Source organism: Triplophysa rosa, linkage group LG7 (assembly GCF_024868665.1).
Source record: "Triplophysa rosa linkage group LG7, Trosa_1v2, whole genome shotgun sequence".
NCBI classification, from domain to species: Eukaryota; Metazoa; Chordata; class Actinopteri; order Cypriniformes; family Nemacheilidae; genus Triplophysa; species Triplophysa rosa.
Genome location: NC_079896.1, coordinates 24,238,113 through 24,258,086, shown reverse-complemented (window position 1 = coordinate 24,258,086; position 19,974 = coordinate 24,238,113). Strand labels below are relative to the sequence as shown.

Genomic DNA, 19,974 nt, shown 5'->3' with positions numbered 1-19,974 from the left:
TTTGAGATCATGTAACTTATAGCTTATTATAGCAATCAGGAAACTCAGTAATGGAAAAATACAGAGAGACATGCCAAGATGAAGACAATGAATCTGTTATTTAGTGGTATTCTGAGACACAAGGCAAAGTAGTATTTCAATGCTTAGCAAAGTCACACGTACGCGTCTGCATGTATTGGCCAGATAAACCTACAGCTATACTTATAATATAATATTTTCCCTATACAATAGGCCATAACTTTCAGTTTAATAATTATTAAACATTAGAGTTGCTTGGGTCTTCATTAACCTTTTGTATTTTTAAATCAAGCATTAAAAAGCCAAAAAATTATATGAAGCTGTTTCTAAATCTTTGCCAAAAAGATTTTTTCATTTGAACGGCAAAAATGTCCAATTAAAAAGCAAATAATCAGATCAAATGCAATGCATTTAATTAGTGAAGCATTGAACTAGCTGAAATATCGAAAAAATTGGCAACACCACATGTTTACATAACATACATGAAAAATAAATAATATTAACAATAAATACATATCTGCTTTATTTAAAAACTATATTGTAATGCATAACCTCAATATAACATAACTGTATTGGTCATACAGTTAGTTTGGGATGTTCAGTCATCATTAGGCCTACTATAGCCAACCAACCCAATGCATGCAGAAATGTGAGTAGAAGCACAACCCTTATCTTTACTAAACACATGACTTAATGACTTAACCATAGCAAGAAGCCATCTGTCCAAAACATTACGGTGTTAAAAAGCCAAGGGGAAAAAATGAAATGAGAAACTACTGCATTACTGCTATTTTTGGCTTTGGAAGCGCCGAGCGCTACTGCGCAGATGGTGAGGTGAAATCGAAAAAGCGTGCAAGGCTTGTAAACGAAAGGACACGGAAATAAATTAATAAAACGAGTGATAGTGGAGGAAATAAATCCAGGTGTCCGTGTACTTTATCAGGTGCATTATCAGGGGGAGAGGACGGGGGCCCGGCGTCAATGTTTGGAGCGAGATAGCAGAAAAACAATTTGACCCTTCTTTGCTAATTCAGCTCTCCGCCCGAATGCAATCGCGTCATCTAAATAAGGCGCCCAAATGTTCGACACCTCTGCATATAACACAAGTCGAGATAACGTGTGACTCGTCACGGCCCCGGATGACATTTCCTCGCGTCGTGTTCATACTTTCTGCAACGCAAACAAACCTGCGCGTGACGGGGAGACAGTCGCGCGCACTGAACCTCGATGTGTTTTTTTTTTAACTGCCATTGCACAATGCCCTGACGATAAAACAGCAGACAGCTGTGTTTTATGTTTGCGTTAAATATCCCTCGGTGCAGCACCCCCGTGACAGCTTATTCGCTGACAGATTGATCGTGGCTCTTGTGTTCTCACATTGTTCAAGCAAACACTGAAAATCCCGTCAAGAGTGCCAAGGTTCCGTCGCTCCGCTCAGCCGGCTGGATAAAGCCCTGGATCAATACTCATCCACAATCCATAGATCGAACAGACTCGACAACATCTCATTAGTTGTCAAGCGCGCACGTGCTCTCTCCAGCTTCAATAACCGCCTCCTTGAGGAGCTGAATTTATGTGCTTTTGCTTTTCAAGCTCAATTTCAGATAGCTTTTAAAGCCAGTGTTGAGGAGGAACCAAATAAACATAGCGGGGCTAGTGACTTAACTGCGTTTTCAAGTAGGTTATGACGGTAACTTTTTCTTTTTCAGTAACAAGCTACATGTTGCAGCTGAACAATCCGAGTTAATGATCGAACATGCTCTCCTAAACTTTTCTCTCTTGTGTGCAGCATTTGAAAGTATGATTCATTCTAATAAATTGGCTGGTTCGAGTGGTTTACGTTTGTAACTGATTTAAAAAAGTTCCCGAGGCACGTAAACGCTTCTTCAATACTGCTTTGAAATCTGTTACTGTAGACATGATTGTTCATTCTTAGCCATATTCGGTGCAAAGGTATCTGTTCGGGTTAAATTCGGCCAGCTGTCAAACCAACTGAGTCCATTCACTCAAAAACCCGTTTGTTTCCGTGCCAGAAAAATATAACTTTGAAGAAATATCATTTTGAGAGTTATTCTTGGACGTCATTAAATCCGTTTAGTTAGCTTCTTCCTACCTGCAACTAACCTTTTCGAAAGAGTAGCTCGACTCCGAGCTGAACCGTTTTAATTTATGTGTAGCTTGTTGCTTGCCAACTTTATTCCTACATATTTAGGCAACGGCGACCCGCGTGCCTTCTTTAAAAACTTGGAACTGGTGCCTAATTATAAGATTCCTCATCAGCATGCCGAAATAAAAAAACGTCCAGCGCCAGGCGGTCAGTAAACAGCGGCTCAGACAATCAGCGAATGAGCACAAAATGAAGCAGCGTGGCTGGCCTGCAGCTTTTGGCACCCGCCGTGTCATTACAATCAAAAGGCCATCTACATGTATATTTACACTCCAGCACCTGTTCCACCATCGCGTCCCTTCAGGAAGTAAATCAGCATCGCGAGGCCTGCGGCTTTCGCCTATCGTCCAGAATCTCGCAATCAAGAGTGCCGGCAATCAGCCGGGTTATTTTCCCCGCGCTGGCAGCGTTAGCGGGCCACTTCAGCGCATTACCTCTCCCGGCCCGGTCGTGAGGCTTGTCAATGCGGCGCAATAAAAGGAGATTGAGACTGAAAGTTGAGATTGAGTTTTATTGTCATTTTACTGCGCTTTACGGACATCGATTTGCCTCGGCCGAGACAAAGCAAGAGATAGATATACAGATTGGAGCAACTAATACCCCGCCTGCCGTCGTAAAAATCACAGACTGCAAAGTCAGTCTGAAGAGGTGATTTTATGTCTTAAAAATGTAGTCTAGGAGTGCTGAGCACATTTTTTTCCTCCGGCACAGCTGCGTTTCTATTGTATTCTCTCGTTCTTGCTCTCTCGGGTTACAGTGTGAGTGTCTGAATACATATATATATATTAAACAGTGATCGCAAAATGTATTTGGACACTTGAAACTGTCTGAATTTATTTGTATTATATTACCATGGCTTTTTGTTTAAAGAAAAACATACATGCACTAAATATTGCGTTGGCAGCACTTCGTAAAGAGTAAAAAAGCAAGAAAAATTCAAGAAATGTGAAAACCTCAAGCATTGTTTTGTAATCGAATGAAATTAGATTATAATTATAAATGCACTTTTACGTGTGTTTTTTTGTAGTGCACATGTGGAAGTCATCTTTTGAATGTCTTGAGCACTGACACTGTTATATTACTATAGTAATACTTCACCGTCTGTCAGCCGCTTGTCAAAGCAACAGTAGGTTTACACAAGCCCTGCAGCACTTTACAGACCAATGAACTAACCCTGAACTATTTCGGCTGTAAATATTTACACCTCTCCACATTATATTTATACATTTCATGGTTAAACAGGACGGCGCCATTACGAGACTGGCTGGTCACCCGGACGTCCGGCGTAAAGGTCTTGGCTGAAGGGGTTACTCGAACCCTTCCCTCTAAAAGTATTTGTTTACGTATGTAGCCTATCTACTCCTCAGTATTCAACCGCAGCGCAAGCTCATCAAGCCATCAGCACGCCGGCGGAGGCCACGCTCCAAGAAGTGAAGGGATTAAAGAAGGAGTTTAAGCCTCGGATGTGTTTGCTCGGAACTTTGATATACACTCGTTTACTCGGCATGCGTTTGTGAACATCTAGAAGCCGACTCGCAACCGAACACCTGCTCTGTGAAGCGTCAGGACACGTTCAGTTCTAATCTGTTTTGCTTCTTATATTATTAAAGAGATTTTCCACCGTTGTGAACTATAAACCAATCAAAAATAAAAGAGGCCCGGTGAGGAAAAGCTTAGATGGAGGAGTGGAAATCTTTGTAGGTGAGTGTAGAATGTGTCAAGTGACTCTGGGGGAATTCAGTATCAACGATAATCACATTGGTTAGCATGTGAAAAGCTAAAGCACAGTCTCACGGGAATATGTGACATTCTGTAATCTATTGATTCATGGACACAAATTTCCCTCTTTTTTAATGTCAGCACAACTTTCAATCTAACATCTTTCATATGTATAAATATACATCAATGCAATCTGATGGGAATTCAAGGTGGCTCATTCGTGTGCATTTCCTACGATCTCATTCGTATGTTTTGTTATGATTTGACTGTGACGTTAGGTTTAGGGACGGGTTAGGGTGGCCTTTTATCGTTGCTTTGCCACCTCGTTAAACTTGCGTTTTTAGCCAAATTTGCCTTTGCGGCTATGATTTTAGGGTTTGGGATTGGGTAAGGTGTTGGTTAGCCACATCCTAATATGTACGACTTGATATCAGGATATATATAAATGTACACACACACACAGTCTGTGTATTAAAAGTCATGCTGAGTGACATGAAAAACGCGTGAAATTTGTGTGAATTAACACGAATCAATAGATTCCAAATTTCGTGCCTATATGCAGGAACTGCAGACTGGGTTTTACTATTTAGACATTGTCACTTTGTTTACTACTGTTCTTCATTATACTGTACATGGCCACAAGCATGTAAACAACAAAAAACATGTGCTGGACTTTACAGTAGTGATCTAGTCTTTTTGTACTAGATGTTGGAACAAGGCTTTTCAGACGGCGTTCCAATTCATCCAATAGGTCTTCAGTGGGGTTCACGTCTGATTCTTTTCCAGGTCAAGTTCTTCAATGGCAGATTTTGTAAACTAGTTCTTTACGGACCGTGTTTTGTGTATGGAGGCACTGTCGTGTTTGGTACAGAAAAGGGCTAGCTAAACAAGGATGGATAAACATAACTGTATGCCATACCAAAATATTTGTGTTCAGTGGAAAAGCCAGTGTTCCGGTTCTAAAAAAAAGGTGTTTTGGTGCTCTTCGCTTTATTTTAACAATTCATTTTGACTGCATCATGTTACACTTGAAATGATAACTATTTGGGTTAACTCTGTTTTCATTTTGAAATGTTTCGAGTAGCTCAGTTGGTAGATCATTGGATTAGCCTCGCAAAGATCGTCAGTTCAAATCCTACGGAACACGCATACTGATAAAAAGTTTATCTAATGCACTATACAGTACGTTGCTTTGGATGAAAGCATCTGCCGAATGTGTAAATGTACTAGAAAAGAGGGTAAACATACGCCATGTAGTGTATTATTAACCTTTAGCCCTCTTGAAATCTTAAGTTTGTATAAAAGTAGTATCCTTCGACATGAAGAGGCACAAAGCTATACCTGCGAAATACTAAATGTTACTTTTCTGCTAAACATATTCACAGTGCTTTTTCTTTCAGTTGATTTACTTCTTAAGCTCATTTTCTAGTATTTGTAAAACCTTGAAATGCCAGGTCTAGCGCAGAGCTGCACGCTTTATTCTCCTTTCATATCTTAAAGACAGATTTTAAACAGTTTATATTCCTATTGTTCTGACGCTCGAGGCAACAAGTTTGTAATATGAGCTTTTGTAAGCTAGTGCTTTTCACAGTCATATCTATACTTCAAAATATGTTCAGTTCGATAGAACCTGTTAGGAGTAAATGCACCATCTGAACTTCTATTATAAACAACCAGCTGTATCACATTTTCAAGACTCTTTCTGTTTGTAATATAGTTTTATATTAAAAACTTACAGTTAATTTGCAAAACTAAAAATGCAAATGTATGGCCTCTGTGTTTGTTCTTGTTCTCGTAAAATCCTTAACATTAATTATTATGTCTGTTTTGATAGAAATAGGCATACGTTAACTACATACCAACAAGTTTGAAAAATGTTTTAAATAATTAAAAAAATGTTAACTCACAGTGAAGATCAGATTTTGTTACATTCTGTAACGTGCACACTAGCGTTTAAGATACTCTCCTGCGTGAAGTGTTATAAGCACTAAAGCGTTTGACATTAAGTGAATAAGTGAATAATGGATACGCTTTTATCTCCATTAAAACCTTTTATCTGTAAAATGTTGATTCCTTGGGTTCGTCGTGTCAGCAGTGGATGTACAAAACAAGTAAAAAAATCACTTTTCAACATTTATTATGAAATTAAAAAGATATCACTGTTCAAACAAGGCTCAGCAGAAAAGAAAAGAAAACAAATAAATAAATAAAAAATAATAGTAATAATCATCAAAGATTACTTGAGCCGAGTACAGATTGCAGTTAGGAAATACATTATAACAAGCGGAGGAAAAATATACAGGAAAATATTCATAACAGTCCATTATAGAATAACACAGCACATTAAGCAAGATTACCAGGAGGTCAATTTACATAAAACATCTTTTATGTACATTATAAATTATGGTGAGTGCAGTGGAGGGGTGGAACAGGAGTTCACTACAGATTACGGTAATCAAAGTCATTAATCTGAAGAGAGGGGAGGTGCTGGGATCTGACAGGATGCCTTCTTCAGCCGTTCTAAAGGCCCTCAGGGGCCCGTCGTGTCAGGATGACATCACGTCAGAGAATCAGCACGGTGAGACGGGGCAGGGTAATACACTCAGAAAAAGCAAGGTTCTGCAAAGTTTCTATAAACATTTTTCTTAGTACATGTTTTTTTTATACAGAAGGTTCTTCAGAGAGTGTTTTGGTGTCTGGGTTCCTTAAACCACCCATACTGTACATTGGTGTTTTTTTTCCAAAGAATAAGATTATATAAAGTTTTTGAGGACTACTGGAACCTTTATTTTTAAGAGTGTAAGGTGATATTGACGTGAGGTATGTGTTTTTGTCCCCAAAATGCATGTCAGGATGAATTGATGCACATTAGATGATCCCCTGCTGCACCTCACGTGACATTACAACAGTGTAAAACATGCGGATTCAAATGAATAGTGTCCACAACATCACAAGTCAAGAAACATTTTCTTCCACCGTATCTACTTTAGCCATTTCATATTGTCAAATCTTTGTGCCTTCTTTTTTTTTTTTTACTGTTATTCAACATTGCATGTTCCTGTACCTCAATTGCATTAGCAGTGCAAAGGTCATTGGTTCGAATCTCAGGGAACACGCATGTATACCCTAAATGCACTGTATGTTGCTTTGCATAAAAGTGTTTGCCAAATGTACATGTATAAAGTTGATATAATGAAGGAAAGGGTTGTATATGTATTTTGGAATCATGCAGTGTTAATAATCAAAATAATAAGGCTTAACTGCATGAATCCTACAGTCGTCTTGCATCAGCCATTTTGCTTTATGCGATGAAGTTATGAGGAATGATTCTGACTTTAGCAAATGAGCTGCCGTCCAGAATTAAGAGGAGAAACAGCGTAACTAAACAAAATGAAAGTGCCCCAAAACCCCAAAACTTAAAATATCCAGACTGAAATTGTGGTCACTTAAAGGGATACTTCACCCAAAAAACATTCTGTCATCATTTACTCACCTTCGAGTTACAAATCTCTATACATTTCTTTGTTCTGATGAAGACAAAGAAAGATATTTGGAAGAATGCTCGTAACCAAACAGATCTTGCCCCCCATTGACTACCATGTAGGGAAAAACAATGGTAGTCAAAAGTGCCCCAGAACAGTTTGCTGTCCTACATTCTTCAAAATGTCTTCTTTTGTGTTCAACAGAACAATAAAAATGATAAAGTAATTTTTCCTACTATGGGAGTCAATGGGGAGCAATATCTGTTTGGTTATAGTCTTGAGCTTGCTAAAAAGTTATGCCGGTGTGCAGTGTTGTAATGTAACGAAGTACAAATACTTCGTTACTGTACTTGAGTAGAATTTTCACATATCTGTACTTTACTTCGTTATTTATATTTCTGACAACTTTCACTTTTACTCCACTACATTTCCTAAATAAAATGTGTACTTTTACTCTGATACATTTCTCCTAACCATCTTCGTTACTCGTTACTACAAATTAAAGAATTTTCAGAAGAATTTTGAGTTGGTGACGTAATGCCTGTTTGTTGTCATGTCAACCGCCAAGCACGAAGAAGAAGAAGTCCTGCTTGCCCGGGCATGTCACATTATCGATGCCATCATGGAAGCACCTGCTGCAGGCTCTGCTGCTAACGTTACCACTCCGGTAGCAGATGACGAGCGTCTCGACTTGGCGAACTTGGTGAACTCCGTGGTGGTGACGAAGATAACGTTACACACCCGTGGCCGTATTTGCAAGAAATATTTTCGTACATTGGAGTGAAAAATTCTTCCTATTGGATTAAGTGCGGGTTTCCATCACTCTGGTTTTATTCGCATTTTGAAGTTTCGCATCAGAAACGAGTGATGGAAACGCCAAATTTCGAATTAAAAACCCTCAATTCGCAAAAAGTTTTTACGCTCGCTTGAGGTGGTTTTTCATTTTTGCGAAAAAGGGTTAATGCGAATAATGGGAGATGGAAACGCATTTGCTGAATAAATTCCTCCAAAAAGTCACTTAACTGCACTATGAGACGGCCGGTGTAACCTGGCTTACCAGAGTACTGATTTTGTGACACAGCATCAGAAATGTTGTGATGGTCATTCTTAAACGCCTGAGCAAAGTCCTCAAGTATTTCTGTAATCGCCTCTTAGAACTAGCTGTCACGGCTGTGTTTCCCGAACAGCAGGCATCCACAAAAGCAGCGCATTTATTGAGTTTCCAAATCGTCTGCTTGTGCAAGTATTATTATATATGAAAACTATTATATTCAGTGGCTTCTCTTACTTTTCTTACTGATATTTAGTGCCAGTTTATTAGGTTGACTAGTTGGATGGAAACGGTGCTTATTCGCAAATGTTTTATGCGATATTCCAATTTTGCGCATAAGCTAAATTCGCAACTTGCCTACCGAGAGTCACTGAAATATTGGCATTAAAAAACTCCCCGTCCAACCTGAAGAATCACATCGAGGTAGGTTAAGTTAATTTTCATTCAATGAAGCCATAATGTCAACGTTATTGAACATGAATTAGTGATCATAAGCCTGTTCAGATATCTGGCTAACGTGATGGCCAGGCTAACGTGTGCTAGTTAACTTTTCTGATTAGCCAATGTGCAGATATTTAACAACACCAATGATTTTCCCTCCGAATTAATTCAACACATAATACTGAAATGGTTAATAACGGTTTCTGGTATAGCCTAAGTGGCGGCCAAATATTTCCTAGGTAAATTAGCGTTACACCGGTGGACGGATTTTTTTTTAGACCACATTAGGCTAATTAATGGCAGGTTACAGAGGAGCGTTCAGGATTACTCGCGTCTTCAAAAGCACCATGCATTTTGTTGAACTTGAGATTTGCTTTGATTTAATTACCTCAAAATTCTAACCGTTCACTTTTTTTAAAAATACCTTTACTTTTACTTTTAATACTTAAGTACATTTTATATCAGACAATTACTTTTGATACTTAAGTACACTAAATGTCAGGTACTTTAAGACTTTTACTCAAGTAATATTTTAAAGGGTGACTTTAACTTCTACCAAGATCATTTTCTGGTAAAATACTTGTACTTTTACTAAAGTATTGCTTTCAAGTAGTTTATACAAGACTGCCGGTGTGCCCATGTGGGGTGCATGCCCTTCTTCCTTGCAGCTTAACTTACAGTTTATTCTCTATATTGTAGAGTTTCACGCAAGCTTTGCGATGGACATCCCGAGGCAACGGTTCATTCTCTGCACAGCCTGCCTGACAAAATCGCCCGTCTTCCATCAGTGCCCTATGGTAAGGTTTGACAGTTTGGCCCCAACATGGGCTATAACTGTAAAGTACTTTAGACTGAGTAGGTTCTTCAGCTTCACAGATTGAGCCTTACGGGGCCAAAAGATGGAGGTTTTACCTCAGCAACGGGTCCACAGTTTGTGAAGTCAAAGGACTCCGTGTTCACACCAGGGATCTAACTGACCGTATTAGATGGTTGTGCAACACCATCTAATTCCACTACCATTCCAAATGTTTTTTCCTACTTTGAGAACTAGTAATTTTACCAAAGAAGAGTACTTTGGTTTTTAGCGTGTATTTTTGTCAGGTTGGTTTAGCAGATAGCCTAACTGCATGGCATTGTGTCCAATTGCCATCTTGAAGGTGAAAAACATTCCCTCACACCACCCGAATACAATTCCCATCAATTTAAATATTATTCACTCCAGTCTCTCAGTAAACCGCGTCCACAACGCGTAATGAATCGCAGAGGCTCTACAAGCCAGACAATGAGAGGCAGCCGTTGCTAAATGTCTTTCTCAGACCCAACGGAGCTCTTCCGTCAACTCAACGCGCCAGACATCGCAACAGACATCCCCCTCAGGTGCAATAATGTCACAGTCCATTAATCTTCTCAAACTTCAGGCCCTGATCCTGGGAGCCCCGTCCATGCTAATCCCTTATTAATGTGGTAAATGAACCTGTGGAGAAAGAACAACTCCCTCTCGGCCCTTTACCATCACAATGCCGAGTCTATTACCGCCTTCCCTTGTACCGTCTCGAGCCGCTACTGTTTGCATAAGGATGTCCATTCATTGAGGCATAACACCACTCGAGAGAGGTCTGAACACACACACACACACCTCTTCATCCCTCATATTATTCGCTCCATGCCCTCGCTGGTAACCTTTGTCTAGCACACATATGCCAGAGTTTTTTGCGGCAGCGAGCCTGACGCGTACGTAATCTCTTTAAATACAATGTTGCGATTCAAGTCAGCAGCTAGACACTTTTGTTCCATCCTGGTGTTTGTCTTAAGCCGTTGTTGGCACTGCTGGGAAGGACTACGCGTACGGATTCCTTCTATTATGCGAGAGTGGGAAAGACCTAACTGCGCGCTTCTTTGCCAGATTAGAGAAAGCACTGCATGCAACACAATCGTCGGGTCTGTAAAAACAGTCCCACGAAATTGCTTCCTAATCCAAACAGCGTGTTATAAAAACACATCGCTTCGAAATAATCCTGTTTCATTAATGCCCACTTTTGGAGCTCAGAGTCCGATATTCTGCTCCAGATCAGTGAACACATGCATATAAATGAGGCTATTTAAGAATATTTCTGAAAAAGATCTGAATCAGGTGTGCGGCTCAAATACGGCACACTCGCCCAAAGAGTTTTACTGCTAGTCCATTTAATACTATACAATGGATGTAAAAAGTAGTTCATTTCAACGTGTTCAATCAACATTAAACCGTTTGAGTGAAGACTGTGACAGATTTTTGTGTTGTTAAAATGGGATCGCTGAAACTGGGCAGAAGATTTCAAGTTCCCAGCATGCTTTGCATGAGACTGGGTATGGAAGTGGACAAAGTGTGAAAAGCCTGTGAGAAAAAAACCGCTAGTCATTTTTATTTTTGTGATTTACTATTTTCTACATAAAATCATCCTATATAATGTAAAGAACATTGTGTCAAAAATCAAACTTGAAATCCAACTTTGATGCTTATTTTCTCTGAATTAGATTTTATGATTTTTTCAAGCAAGACGAGAAAAGACTTCATGATTTTTATGTATATAAAGTATATATATATTTAAAAATAGATTTTCCGTTACTTTGAAGCTTTTCGGAAGTTACCACAGTACAGAAGTGTAAAGCATTTGCTTAAGTTATGAACAAGCCCATTAAATGTTAAATGTTCCTTTGATCAAAAACATTGGAAATGCATGTGCCAACATTCCATAAAAAAAGCATATTGTTTGTTGTACTACAGCTAGTAGTTTTTCACAAGTGATTTAATAAACTTGTTTTGACAGATCGAAATTAGTTTTAGATAGATTCTGTTACATAGATATTTAAGTAGAGTTTACATATTATACTAAGAAAACTTGTTCGGAAAGTATGGAGCCATTGTTTATGAATGAATGAAGTTCAGGCCACGTTTTTTTATTTTTTTTAAGTGTACAAAATAAACTCTATTACTCTTAACTATGTTAACACTTTCTACCACGTTAAAAGGATTGTTCACCCAAAAACGTTCTTGACACAAACACAAAAGAAGATATTTTGAAGAACATTGGTGACCAAACAACACTGGACTTCCACAGCATGAATAAAACATTGTATGGAGGAATTCTTTTTCTAAATATCTTCTTTTGTGCTCCACAGACGAAAGATTCTCATATACGTTCTGACTGAGATAAGGGTGAATACGTGCTTTTTAAAGAAAGACTTGTAAAGAATTTCACAGAAAATGTCCCAGTATGCAACACAAATGCTTTTAGGAGCCTCAGAAATGTTTGTATAATTTTGGTCTCTGTATAACTTCTTCACTTGAGTTTATTAATCAGGCTTGTTGAAGAGTTTTCCTGCCGAGCGGAGAGACTCACACACTACGCCTGCACGCTTAATCAATAACCTAAATGTTTCATGCACCTCGTAATAGACTTTTTAATGTGCCTCCATCCTGAGAAGCTATCGAGCTGCGCGTGTGTGTTTGCCACATGCAATAAAATCCTATAAATGAGAAACAAATGGTCTACTTGGATTATTCTGCGATAAACGCTGTTCATCATGGGGTTCTTCGGATGCTGAGCAATTTGTGTTATACGGGCACGAAATCACGCAGAAAGCAGGCGATGACACACGTTGACGCTGATTGAAAATTACCCAGTGATACGTATTCCGTTCCACCAGAAAGTCCTGTAAAGTGGAGAATATTAATGAATATCCTTAGCGTCACGTTTTCACGGTAGTCGTAACTGGAAGGCAGATGACGGTGGGCGGACGGCGCTACTGTATGCTGACGCAATCGCAAGCTTCTTCCTAAAATTGTCATTTCACACAGCCGGCTGCATTTTTCACGACCAAGCGAAGTGCAACTGGTAATGGTCGCAACGCCTCTGACTCTCAGGCATCTTTGCATTTGTTCGTCGTTGTTTGCGCTGCTTCAGTTGGTCGGTTGAACAGAAAGGCCGAGCGTTAATTGCCCTACATCTGTCAGCGGAGCTTTTTGGTGCTATAATAACTTGGCCACTGATGTGCCTCTAGCCGCCCTAACTAACTCCGCATGGATGCTGCGCTGCCTTGAGAGCATGAGGAAATGCACAGTCGATGGCTTTTAAAGGCTGGAGAGACAGAGGTCAGCCCGCGCTCAAACAAAAATGGGTCTGGACTGCAAGAACACTTGCAGCTACAGAGTTGACGGGCATCTATTCCTGCGCCTACAGTGCTTACTATTGTTTTGGGTCACTGAGTCATCGTGAAGACACGTAGAGCGCGACAGCATGCTTTCCAAATAGGACAGAGGTCGCTTTTTAAGACTTGCAGTTTATTGCATAATCTGTTTTTTGCACGATAAGAACGTTAGCATGCTTCTTTTTCTCACAGACAGGGCAAGCGGATGTAATGAATCTCCTCGCATACCCCAAGGGTTCTTGCAAATAACATAACAGCCCCTTTAATCCAACACACTCTAAATCTTGTTTTTTTGTGTGTCTTTTTTGGCACGGGTCGTGCTGTAACTTATCTCCTCTGCTCAGATGCACGTCTGTGGCTGGAGTGTCATCCGTCCGGAAATTAATATTAGACGAGCTTTTGTTTGCATAAGGAAATTATAAACATTCCTTCGCGCACATAATCTAGAGACGCGCGAGCGTGTTTGCTTTGCTACTGTATACTTTAGGGACAAAACTGTCTGCAGAAAAGTATCCTGGATCTGACAAAAGCTCCCTTCGGGGACACTGGGGGATGTCTTTAATTGTACAAACGGTTTATAAAAGATAGAAATTATCCTCATTTAGATACAACAGCTAGGTGGACGTGTGGTTGTGTTGCTATATTTTGGGGACCAAAGCTGTTAGCTTGAAAAAATAAAACCTCCCTGTGGGTATATATCTTGAATGAGAAAAATGCAGTTTTAGCCGTTTCTTTGCAGGCGGAGCTTGAATTTAAATGAGACTTATAAGATTATATATACTGTATGGCCTCATTTAATAGGCCAAGTAAACATATGTTGCATGTGTATGTATGTTCTCTAACGTTCAGACCCTATCTTCCACATCTGTAACCGCCTGTATTCAGCCCATCATTAGACATGAGCTGTTCACTGAGAGAGACGAATACTCACACATCTGCAAGCACATAGACAAAAGGGCAAGGAAAGGCATGGAGACAGAGAGAGACCAAAAGTGAGCGAGTCAGAGAGAGAGAGAGAGAGAGAGAGAGAGAGAGAGAGAGAGAGAGAGAGAGAGAGAGAGAGAGAGAGAGAGAGAGATGAGAGAGACGAATACCGACGAATCGCAAGCACATAGACAAAGGAGCAGAGGAAAGGCATGGAGACAGAGAGAGACCAAAAGTGAGCGAGTCAGAGAGAGAGAGAAGCAGAGAGAGAGAGAGAGAGAGAGAGAGAGAGGAGAGAGAGAGAGAGAGAGACCAAAGAGTCGAGCGGTTCAGAGGAGAGAGAGAGAGAAGAGGATGAGAGAGCGACGGAGAGGGGGAAGGAGGAGAGAAAGAGAAGAAAGAGCGAGAGGAAACGAACCCAGAGAGAGAGAGAGAGAGAGCAGAGAGAGAGAGAGAGAGAGAGGTGGAGACGATGAGTAGACGAGAGAGAGAGAGAGAGAGAGAGAGAGAGAGAGAGAGAGAGAGAGAGAGAAACAGCCCCCGCACCCTCCCAATGCATTACAGACACACACTGCATTTTGGACCATAGCCAGATTATGCCATACAGCACAACAGTGCCACCTACAGGTAATATCCCCCTCCCTCCTGCCCACCCTGTATCGTATCCTTTTTTTCTCGGCTTGAGATGCTGTATTTGTTTACATGCTCTTGCTATTGTAATCCTTTATTCAGTGCATTTGTCTTTGAATAATATGCACGGCAAACTATTTTTATGACAATATATGACAATACTTTTTATAGTGTGGGACTGTAGTGCTAACTGTGTTTCTGCTAACTGTGCATCTACTTTTCCACTGTCAATAGATGCAGTCCAAGAGCAAATCTAAGAGAGAGATATCAGAGAACGCTAATAATGACTCCATAAAAATAAGAACAAGGTCAAATATTTTTGAGTGGTTACAAGTGTTTGAGAATGCCTACGGTCAGTCTTTTTCATTTCTCTTCTGTGCCTCAGAGGAGTTTTGCCAAAATGGGAAAATGGTGATCGAAGTAGACAGGCAAGAAAAAAATGTTTCTTTCACAACTTCTCAGAGCATTGCATCTTTGAACCATGACAGAGCACTGAAACTGAATCTAGCCTTGTAATTCCTAACAAAATGTTCTCACCCATTAAACCAACTGCTTGTGCAGCATTTGTTTCAAGTAGAGGTTTATAAATAAAACAAAAGAATGAAAAAAACTTTGTATAACAAACATAAGAGATACACATTGAAATGCACGTGATAAAACGATGACATTAGCAATTTGCTTGGCTCAGCTAGTTCCATATCAAACACATACACTTCTTTTTTGGTCTTTATGCGAGAACATCTATGAGAGGTGGAACGTGTTTCGGTTCTATTTCTACGTAGTGCATCACAAATATATCACTCGGGGCAGGTAAGCTATAACAGGCACTTCAGTATTGAGCAGGGCAGTTATAAGCAGTACTTATAGACCAGTAAAAGTGTTCTTTTACCTGTCTGGTGTGCAAAGGTGCCCCCTTTGACTTGAAGCCTCCTTGTGAACTGCATTCAGAGGCACTGAAGTGATCGGAGCTGGTGGACGAACGTTTGGAAAGTGTGTCACAGCCCCCAACAAAGGTGTTGTCCAATGGCAGCTCCTGTATGACATGGTGTTTCTTCACAGACACCGGCGTGTCGGCTTTTAGGTGGAAGGCCGACTGGGGCGAAGCCGATTTGTAATGCCGTGCCAAGTCAGGGCTGCTGGGTTTGAAAGTGGTAGTAGGGGTGGCATTCCAGTCAAAGCGTCCGATTCCGGGCTCCTCGAGCTCAGCGGGGAGGCTGATGGTTCCGTTTATGGGTTCGTGGGCCGGGTCGTCGGGTTTGTTCTCCTCGATGGTGACAAAGTTCAGGAGGGAGCTTTTTGGCGACTTCCTCTTCTTGCGCTTCTTCTTTTTGTTTTGTTTGTTCTCCTGGTTGGGGGACATCCACTCGGCGCCCTGCTTCTTCCTCTGGGCGGCCTTGAACTGCGAGGCGTGCCGGCAGCGGACCAGAACCGTGAAGAAGATGACCACGATGACCACCATGGCGCCCGTAACGATGGCGATGATGGTTTTTAGGTTGTCGACGTTCTGATAGGTCTCGCTGCTCTCGCCTATGTTTCTATCCAGAGGCGTTTCCATCGTCCGTCGAATGAGCTCGTGTACGTACGATTGATTTCCAACAGTGTCATTGACGAAAAGGAAAACGAGGACAAGGGTGTGCAGGGACTTCGGATAGCCGAGGTCGCTGATGTTGACCACTAGCCGATGTAGGCCGATGTCTGCGATGGTTGGTTTCTCCTCCAGCGTGATGTTTCCAGTTACAGGGTCAATTCTGAAAAGACCTCTGTTGTTGCCACTCACGATGGTGTACTTTAGCTCTGCGTTCATGCCCGTATCGCCATCTACTGCAAAAACCTCAGCCACGACCGACCCCGGGATCGCAGACAGGGGCACCAGTTTGAAAGACGTGTTTGATGGCGGGTAGATGACAATGGGGGTGTTATCGTTGACGTCAATGACATTGATGGTCACCTTGGCAGCCGATGAGCATGGGGGGCTGCCATTGTCCACGGCTCTGACGTCAAAGGTGTACGAGCTTTGCTGCTCGCGGTCGAAGGACACGTTGGACTTTATGACTCCAGAATCTGGGTCAAGGATGAAGTTCTCATTATCGTTGAGTATCGAGAGTTTCACCACAGCGTTCTCACCGGCATCAGCATCTGTGACAGTGATAACACCTACGGTACTATATTTAGGCAAATTCTCAGACACAAAGAACTGAAAGTGGTTGTGTGTGAACTTGGGGCTGTTGTCGTTCTCGTCCAGTATGGTAACTATGACTGCGGCCTGACTCTGCAGAGCCCTGGTGCCATTATCTCTAGCAGTCACCGTAAACAGGAACCGCTCTTGTTCCTCTCTATCGAACACCCTCGAGGCGGTCAGCACCCCGGTTTTGCGGTCCAGGTCGAAGAAAGAAGCGTTGGGTCCGAGCTGGTAGACGATTTCTGCGTTTCTCCCGCTGTCCTCGTCTGTGGCGCTGATGATTGTCAGGAACATGTCACGTTGGTTGTTTTCCATCACAGCCAGCTCGATGACAGGCTGGGTGAAAATGGGCGGATTATCGTTCTCATCCTCCAGCCTGACTCTGACTAGGGCAGTCTGGTTTAAACTGGGCTTTCCAGAGTCAGAGGCCACAATCTTGAAGATGTACTCCTTGGTTCCTTCATAATCGAGCAGGGCAGAGGTTTCCAACAAATATTGGTTGTCATAAACAGCTTTGAGGTGAAAAGGGACATCTTTTTCGATAAAGCAAATCACTTTGCCGTTGACATCCATGTCTTTGTCAGATACAGTTATGAGAGCAATTTTTGTGTTAATTGGATCTTTTTCAGAAAGCATTACAGTACCGTTAGTTGGACTGATGATGTATCTCAGGTCGATGTTCGGAGCGTTGTCATTAACGTCAGTCACATTGATAGTCACGGTGGCTCTAGCTGGACTTGAACTTCCATCACTGGCTAGCACTGTTAGTTTATGAATGGCAGTCTCCTCTCTATCCAACGGCCTTTGAACGGTTATGAGCCCTGTGGTGGAGTTCAAAGCAAAAAGCCTCCGTGTGGCCGGAGACACTTGGGCTCCAAACATGTATTTAATTTCTGCATTGGGTCCGACGTCTGCATCTGTGGCTTGCAGTTGAACAACTGACGTCCCAATGGGTGAATTTTCAGGTATGTGAACCTCAATTTGGCTCTCTTTGAATACGGGCCGGTTATCATTGACGTCCGTGACGGTCACCTGTAGAATGGCAGTGCTGGATTTCTGCGGACTCCCTCCATCCTCCACTTTAACTTTCATCACGTATGTATCTTTCTGCTCTCTGTCTAAATTCTGCTGAACTATGAGCTGAGGCCATTTCTCGCCCTCTTGTGTCTCCACGATGTCCAAGCCGAACGCGCTCTGCCCGTTCAACAGCTCGTACTTGTGGACGCTGTTGGGTCCTGTATCCGGGTCGGTGGCGGAGGGAATGGCAAAGCGGCTGTTGATAAGCGTGTTTTCAGGAATGGAGATGTTGATGACGGGGGATGGGAACATGGGAGCGTTGTCATTGGTGTCTTTGACGATGATCTTTATTTTGATTAGTCTGAAATAATCGTTGGGTAATATGACCACCTCGATTTCAAAAGAGCACTCGCTGTCCTCAAAGGACAGTCCTGGACAGAGTTTTTCCCTGTCTATGCGGTTAGAGGTGGTGAAGATTTCTCCCGTATTGCTCATCACTCTCAGCAGCGGGTTGTCGCCTGCTTTTGACACGAGCCGGTAAACTAGATTGCTGCTTGTCCCAGTAGCAGAGTTCATATGGGAGATATTCAAGTCCTTTGGTATGTTTCCAATAAGAACATTCTCCTGCAGCTCTTCACGAATAGGATAAATGAGCTCTTGGGCTATGGTCGGATCTAACCAGAAACATGCAACCAATGTTGCCAGCAAGAAAAAATCCCTTAAATCCATGACAGCAGTTCATGCGTGTTCCCCACTGCTTTAATTCAAACAGTTGTCTCCATATGGTGTTGTCAGAGCCGACACAGAGCCTTACATTTGTAGATCAACAGTAGCCAAACACGAACCTACAAACATAACATTATAATACGTTACAATGTATTTCAGTACACAACAACACTCAAAGTAAAAAATGCTACTAATAATCCATCATAATCAATAAAATTGTAAACAATGCTTGAGAAACTCATTGGAATTGATTCATCAATATGTTCACAAATAAAAAAGACATGCATTCTATATAGTTACTGTATACTTTAATGCGTTTCAACCATCACTATATTCTGATCTTCACTGTAATAATTTTACTGCGCACACACACGCGCGCGCTCGCGCACACTCATGGGCTCTGGGTAAGATAATGCGGCCAGTCAAGCACTCAGCATCATTCAATACATTTCGCATTAATGTGAATAACGAGTCGTGAAACGTCTCTCAAGTCTCCCTTCTTAAAGTTAAACATCATGCGTTTGGAAAGACATTATTCTTGCATTAGAAATCAGTGGATGCGCCGGGCATTGCGGTGTCATTTAAATAAGGCAGTGTTTAAATTCTGGATGCACACCCGTTTGGGTGTAAGCATGCATCAGTTCTCTTACCTCGCTTCTGAGCTCGCTCTTACGGGGAGAATCGGTTATCGTTTCCCATGCATAGTGACAAATCCGTGAAAGTACTGAAAGGAAAAGAAAAACTGATTCCAGAATAATGTGAAGATATCCGTATTGATGCTTTTAGGAGTAGGTCAGTAAAGACTATTTGAAGTCATTTGGTCGTGGGGAAAAATCCAATACAGCTGGGTTTTTGGGGGAATGTTGATTTCACAGCAATCGATCACGTATGCGTTGAACTTTCCCCGCAGATCGGGGCGCGCGGAATGCGGTGGTCGGTGATGAATCAGGTGATCCGCGGTAAGCGCGCGTTAACGGTCCCGTTCGGTCATTCCGCATTTAAGAGACGCACCTGTTCTGCTCAAAAATCAAACATCAACTATCCCATGAGCAAAACAAGAGACAAGTTCAGATGTGGTGAAACGCACTTCCCTCTCTGTCTTCAAACACAAATCCACGGCTTCTGTTTCAAGCGTGATTTGCCGCGCGCACCTGAACGAGAGAAAGTCCGCACGGCGGGATGCTGTGATGCGCTGGGATGCTTACTCTCGCGCTCTCTTCCCAAGACTGAATTTCAGGCACTAACTCAGAGTATGCCTATAGGGGAACGCCCCCTCTCTCGCTGGTTGGTCCGTCTCTTCATTAACGTCGCGGTTAGGGGAGGGGGAATAATGTGATTGGTTAGAATTAACGTCACTCGTGATGCCGAGACGGAGCGAAACGCTTCAGAAAGATGATGCGGGCGCCGGGATGCGGAGGCTCCGTTTACGGTC

General features: G+C 41.8%; 1 protein-coding gene across 4 annotated transcripts in view; it reads right to left on the bottom strand.

The window, feature by feature from the left end:
* The window catches only part of LOC130556482 (protocadherin-9), a 221,181-nt gene extending 201,423 nt beyond the window's left edge, over positions 1–19,758 (bottom strand). For all 4 annotated transcript variants that reach the window (XM_057337531.1, XM_057337532.1, XM_057337534.1 and 1 more), the window contains exons 1-2: positions 19,193–19,758; positions 15,510–18,661 (exon numbers count right to left, since the gene is read on the bottom strand). In XM_057337531.1, coding sequence (XP_057193514.1) covers positions 15,510–18,545 — 3,036 coding nt within the window. In that variant the 5' untranslated portion in view covers positions 18,546–18,661; positions 19,193–19,758. The remainder of the gene's footprint in view (positions 1–15,509; positions 18,662–19,192) is intronic.
* Between the last annotated feature and the right edge of the window lie 216 nt (positions 19,759–19,974).